The sequence below is a fragment of the Lynx rufus genome, unplaced genomic scaffold (genome assembly GCF_022079265.1).
Source record: "Lynx rufus isolate CCGP_SWC_20201006 ecotype Redwood Valley unplaced genomic scaffold, mLynRuf1.p SCAF_7, whole genome shotgun sequence".
In the NCBI taxonomy this organism is placed as follows: domain Eukaryota; kingdom Metazoa; phylum Chordata; class Mammalia; order Carnivora; family Felidae; genus Lynx; species Lynx rufus.
In genome coordinates, this window is record NW_025814889.1 from 88,601,349 (window position 1) to 88,607,776 (window position 6,428).

Here is a 6,428-nt window from a genome sequence, read left to right on the forward strand (position 1 = left end):
AGAACAAAGGGAATTCCTCCTTCCATGAGATACTATAATAAAGGGCAGTGTTACTGGTAGCAGCGTCTGATCATAGCCCTACAGATCTTTCTCTCCCCTTCTCTATTTCAGACATTTTGATCATTCAGGATGTGTGTTTTCAGGAAGAGTAAGTACAGTTCAAGGTTTGAGGAAGTGGTACAGTACATCTGACATCTGGCAAAGGGAGGGGACAAGATAACAGTGCTTAATCCTGGGTATAGATAAACGCACCAGAGTTTAATACCCTGTAAGAAGGCAGTTTGGTATTGTGGGCTGTGGAATCATGCTTGGGTTCAAATACAGGCTCTGTTAAGGTGGTAGGACTCTGGGAAAGTTGCTTAATCATTCATTGCCTCTGTGCCTTATTTTATATATACTATATATTATATATACATTCTGTTACATATATATTGCTTATATATGTAGATATATATATTGCTTAATCATTCATTGCCTGTGTCTTATTTTATATATATATATATATATATATATATATATATATCCTGTTACATATATGTTCTGTTATATATATATATATATATATATATTCTGTTTTATAGAAAATACAAATGCTACTGCCTACTTTATAGGGTTGTTGTGGGAATCAAATGATATGATACGAAGCTGCAAACAGTGAAAGTACTAAACAGTAAGCACCTATTGTTAGCTATTATTAGTACTATGTATATACTTTAAAAGAATGAGGCAATTCTGTATGTATTGACTTGGAATAAAGTCCATGACATAGCGTTTTCTGAAAATGCTACAGAATAACATACTCAGTAGGAGTCTATCGTGGGAAGAAAAAAGAAACACATGATGCATATTTATAAGTGCATTCAAAGAAGCCTAGAAAGGCACACACACCAAACACTAAACACTTACTAACCCTAAAGGGGGGGGGGGGGGGAGTACCTACATTTGTAAAGGTATAGGTCTTTGCTTGAATTCACAAGTATGTACTAGTTTCACAACTAATATTTTTAATATTTTAATCCACTCTTTATTTTTTAATGTTTAGTTATTTATTTTTGAGAGAGAGAGCACACATGTGAGACTATGTGTGGGGAGGGAGAGAGAGAATCCCAAGCAGGCCCCACGCTGTCAGCACAGATCCCAGTATGGGGCTCCAACTCACCAACTGTGAGATAGTGACGTGAGTTGAAATCAAAAGTCCAAGCCACTTAACCCAGTGAGCGTTTAATAAGTAGTTTTTAGGAGTGCCCGGGGAGCTCAGTTGGTTAAGCGTCCGACTTGGGCTCAGGTCATGATCTCACGGTTGGTGAGTTTGAGCCCCACGTCTGGCTCTGTGCCTGGAGCCTGCTTTGGATTCTGTGTCTCCCTCTCTGTTGCTTCCCTGCTCACTCGTGCTCTCTCTCTGTCAAAAACAAAGATTAAAAAAATTTTTTTTATTTTAAAAAATAACTGATTTTTTTGGGGCGCCTGGGTGGCGCAGTCGGTTAAGCGTCCGACTTCAGCCAGGTCACGATCTCGCGGTCCGTGAGTTCGAGCCCCGCGTCGGGCTCTGGGCTGATGGCTCAGAGCCTGGAGCCTGTTTCCGATTCTGTGTCTCCCTCTCTCTCTGCCCCTCCCCCGTTCATGCTCTGTCTCTCTCTGTCCCAAAAATAAATAAACGTTGAAAAAAAAATTTTTTTTTTAAAAAAATAACTGATTTTTGAAAATTAAAGATTTTTACAGGGGTCCTTCTAACCTTCATACTGAACATGTCTCACATCTGGGTCTAGGAAAAGGCAAACTTCTTAGAGATAAGGAAATGGAGGCCTAGCTAGGAGGAGGTATAGCCCCTAGGTCCCATCCATCCCTGCAACAGCTCATTTCAGATTCCCTTATATTCTTTACAGTCCTGAGCATATCATGTGCCTGCCATAGGAACCAAACATTCTGAAACTGGTTTTTATTCCCCTTTCCTTTTCTTCCCGTTTGAGGTCCTCCTTTTATCGTGCCCAGAGAGCTTCCACATGGGTTATAACATCTTCCTTCCTACTTCTCATGACTTTCTCACTATGTCCTTGTCATTCTGCCCCTCAGACAGATGCTCTCACCCTGTAAATCCCACTGGAGCGACAACTGGCTGGGTTGTTCAGCTTTTTGGCAAGCACAAGTCCCCCACCTGACACAATTGTAGGACACAGTATGCCTCCGAGCTGTTTTGCCTTGCAGTGCGTCTAAATGGGCTTTAAACATTTTTTTTTTTTTAATTTCACTCAAGAAAAGGTGTTTGGTATGTATGGACAGGCATTTCTTCCTTACACAGGTGTTTATCTTTGCTTTGGATTCTCCTATAAATTATAAGGCTATCTGGTACTCCCCCCCACCCCACCCCCCCACACACAACATCCCCTAACGAGGCTTGTCCCTTATTATGTGTTAATGGTTATTGTTTTAGCACCCAACCTTCTCACTGCGTTTTGTCACCATCTTTTATATTCCAGTAGTCTCTCCCCATTTATTCACCTTTTCTATTAAAACCCACGGAGAAAAGGTCGTATGATGAAAAGGAAAGGAAAAAAAGAATTCGAGACTCTAAGCAGAGCGTCTTGCAAGCCCCGTCTTGCAAGCCCCGTCTCGCACCGGAACCCGGAGCGTCGGGAACCCTGCCTGCTCGCGGGTATCCGGGCCACCAGAACAGGGTCAGCATCGAAGCGCCCAGGCGTCGGGAGAGCCGATTGGTTCCCGGGTGAACCAATCAGCGAGCGATGCTGTTCGCGGAGAGGGGAGGGCCAAGATCATGGAGCAGATGGAGTTAAAGGAAAAGGGGCAGGTGTGCCCGGCACCGGGGTTTTGCGTGCACTTGTGCACCCACCGGGTCATTGTTAAGCCCTGATCTCTGGTCTCCTAAATGCCACCTTCCCAATTTCCCAGTTTCATAAAGATGAGTAGGAGGAGAAACCTTACTTATCCTATCATTCATAAGACGGTCATTAATAGTCAATGGAGGAGTAGCTGGGGAGGCGGGGAGGCCATTAAAATCCTCCCTCCTTTCCCAGTTCCACTCCAGGTCGTCAACCTAACTGAATCAGTTCTTGAAATAGTAAATCACTCAAACGCTCGCTTAATCGCCAAAGCTGATTACCAAAATGCTATCGTTAGACACCTGAAATAAGTTCCCACTCCCAGAGGACTGGGGGAAACAGTACTGGCACTTACCGAACGCGCAGAGGTTTACTACCCGCTGAAGGAGAAGCGAGCAAGCTCCTAAACTTAAGTCAGAGAAACTGAGACCTTCTCATATGTGTAACCTTGCACACGAACTGCCCCCCACCCACCCACTCACGCGCAGCGACAGCTCCTCCTGACTCTTCCCCACAAACTTCATGCGGTGGCGCAAAGCTTTTGGGGAGGGTGGGCGCAGATACCAGCTTTCCCTGCTGTGTTTCAAACTTCAGCAAAGCTGTTCTACGCACTTTCTTCCAAGTGTCACAGCCCCCGGAATCACAGACCCGTGCAACCTTAGCTTTCCCACGGTCCAGAGCTGCCACCCACCATCCACCACCCATACCCGGGCTGGAGACGCTGCGTCCTTGGGGTTGGGGGAAGGGGGAGTAGGAAAAGAGAGGAATGGCCAGTGTAAGTAAAGAGGTCCCCGCCGAGGCCTGGACGCCGGCAGCCCCCTGGAGGGCCCTGAGGCCGAGGAAGGAGGAGAGAGGAGGGCTGGAACCGTGCGGGGAAGGGCCGCGAGGAGAGCAGGGGCGCCGCCGGTGTCGCTACACTCACTCTGCGTAGCCAGTGGCCCAGGGCAGCCGCCGGGTCTCCTTGAGGATGAGAATGGGGCGGGCGATGTGGTCGGCGCTGCACTCCACCTCGTCCTGAGACAGCCCCAGGAACTCCGGCCGCCCGTAGGGGAAGCGCAGGGGCAGGTCCGAGCCTCCACAGCCGCCGCCGCTGTGCTCGGAGCCTGAGCTGCCAGCCATGATGCCGCCCATGAAATTGGCCACGGCAGATTTCACTCGGGTGAGCATATTACTCCGGCGCCCGGCAGCAGCGGTGCGAGCAGGAGGCGGCGGCGGGGGCCGGACGAAGCGCAGCGCGGGGCATGCAGGCTGCGGCGGGCGCCGGGCGCACGGGCAGCCGGGCCGCTGGGGCGCGCCGCGCGGCTCCCGGAGCCTAGTGCTGCAGGGGGCCGGGCCCCGGCCTCCCGCGCTCCGTGCAGCCGCCGCCGCCGCCTCCCCCCGCTACACTTCCGCAACGGAGCGGCATGGAGCGGGCCGGCCGGGCCCGGGGAGACGCCGCGCGCTCCGGGAGCGACTGGGTGACCGCCGCGGCAGCAGGTTCCTTCCCCGCCCTCTGCGCCCGACTCCTGCGTGAGCGGAACTGAGCCCACCCGGCGAGCCGGCAGAGCCGGCGCGGCTGCTGCCACGGCTACCGCCGCCGTCCAGTCATGTGATAATCAGGCTGCAAGGGCTCGAGCTACTGCCGTGGCCGTGGCCTCGGCCCCTCCCCTGCCGGCCCGAGCGAGGCTCGCACCGGGATCGTGACCTCCTGGGGGAGGGGGGAGACGGGCTGGGTCGGTACCTGGCGGAGGGGATGGGGGCGCTGTGAGCTGAAAGCAGTATACAGGTGTTAGGGGAGGTCACGTGGAGCCGGGCCGAGCCAGTAGAGGAATCCCCTAGCTGAGGAATGCTTGCCTGCGCCTCCGGGAATGGAAACTTCGGGAGCTGGAGGTTTGGGAAGGGGAGACAGGTGGAATCTTTGTGGGCCGGCCCCATGGTGGGCCGGCAGTGGAAATGAGGAGCACCTGGTGTGAAAGACTTTTCAGAGCTTTAACACAACAAAACTCACAAGTGTTGCATAAGAATCATTAAAAGTTTTTCCCTAGGCATTTCTAGAATTACTTTTATTCCTCATTAGCACCACGCACAACATTATCTACCGGGCAAACCCTGTTTCGAACCCAGAATAAGCTTAACGGCAGGAATACAAAAGAGCTCTCAGAAATCAGAAGCAAGCCCTGTTTTACCTAGTACTTAACTGCTTAATAAACTTATACAAGTACTTTCCTCCAACATAGGAACAAAAGTGTATTTTCAAAGCTGGCCCTGTTTAATATTGAGACACTTAACGTAAACTATTTTCTTAAACAGAAAAATGTCTGAAAAACCAACTGATGAATGTGTTTCATCACGGGTAACATTTGTTCAATATTGGCTTAAAAAAATTTTTTTTGCAAGAAAGCTGTATCCTGTTCATGTTTACTTATTCTGTATCCTGTTCCCATGTTTACCTACCATTTAATTTGCCAGGATTCTGTGTTACTTGTGGAGTTACTTACTGAACAGCTCAGTAAGTTCAGGAGGGAATACAGGCCCTCATTCTTCTCAGCACTAGGAAGCTGGGAGAGCAGCCCAGGTGTTGGTGGGAAGGTAATTCTCTGAAGAGGAACTGGAATTTTTGCTCTTAGGTGAGGCCTGGGTAAACCTCACTGATCTCTTTCTTTTCTTTTCTTTTCTTTTTTGTACGTATAGTATATATGTATATATTTTTTTACTGTTTATTTTTGAGAGAGACAGAGAAAGACAGAGTATGAGCAGGGGAGGAGCAGAGTGAGAGGGAAACACAGAATCCGAAGCAGGCTCCAGGGCCAGATGTGGGGCTCGAACCCACAAACCATGAGATCATGACCTGAGCAGAAGTCCGATGCTTAACTGACTGAGGCACCCAGACACCCCTGTATCTATAATATTTTTAAAGGCATTTTCACCTTTGGCTTTTTCATAACCAGGAACTCCAGTTTACAGCATCCCAAGTAATTATGTAAAAAACAAAAAAACGAGAGAACCAACATGCAAATGTTCAGTGAAATACCATTTCTGTCAGTGAGTTTTTATTACTTTTCACAGAACAGAAAAATAATTTTATCTTGAGCCCCTTTCTCTAATTTTAAATTTGGGGGGAGGATTCTAAATAAGGCAAAATCTAAATGAACAACAAACCGTTGTTCAACCGTTGCTTTGCTAAACTATGAACTCCTTCCAATTGGAAAATCTATGTAGTGGCTAAACATCTAACCAACCACATGCACTGGCATCCACTGAGTCCCCATAAACGCAGAATCCCTTTCTCAAGCTTTCATTGTAGAACAATTACCCTTTACCAATGTCCTTTGGATACTTCAGTAACTAGCCTCTATCAAGATCAATTTACTGTGTTCTGACCTTCTTTCGCTTATAGCAAGGCATTAGTATTTACTAAATATAGGATTTAAAATTTTTCCTGTCTAATTTATTTTCAATTTAAAGTAGTACCTGATCATAGTCAATAAATAAATAAAACCCAGGGCACCTGGGTGGCTCAGTTGGTTAAGCATCAACTTCGGCTCAGGTCATGATATCACAGTTGGTGAGTTCAAGCCCTGCATCCAGCTCTGTGCTGATAGCTCAGAGCCTGGA

The 6,428-nt window shown here is 48.1% G+C and overlaps 1 protein-coding gene across 1 annotated transcript in view; it reads right to left on the reverse strand.

The window, feature by feature from the left end:
• PPM1H (protein phosphatase, Mg2+/Mn2+ dependent 1H) overlaps positions 1-4,010 on the reverse strand; it is a 258,509-nt gene extending 254,499 nt beyond the window's left edge. The window contains exon 1 of the mRNA XM_047065106.1: positions 3,757-4,010. Within this exon, the coding sequence (XP_046921062.1) occupies positions 3,757-4,001 (245 nt within the window). The 5' untranslated portion in view covers positions 4,002-4,010. The remainder of the gene's footprint in view (positions 1-3,756) is intronic.
• Between the last annotated feature and the right edge of the window lie 2,418 nt (positions 4,011-6,428).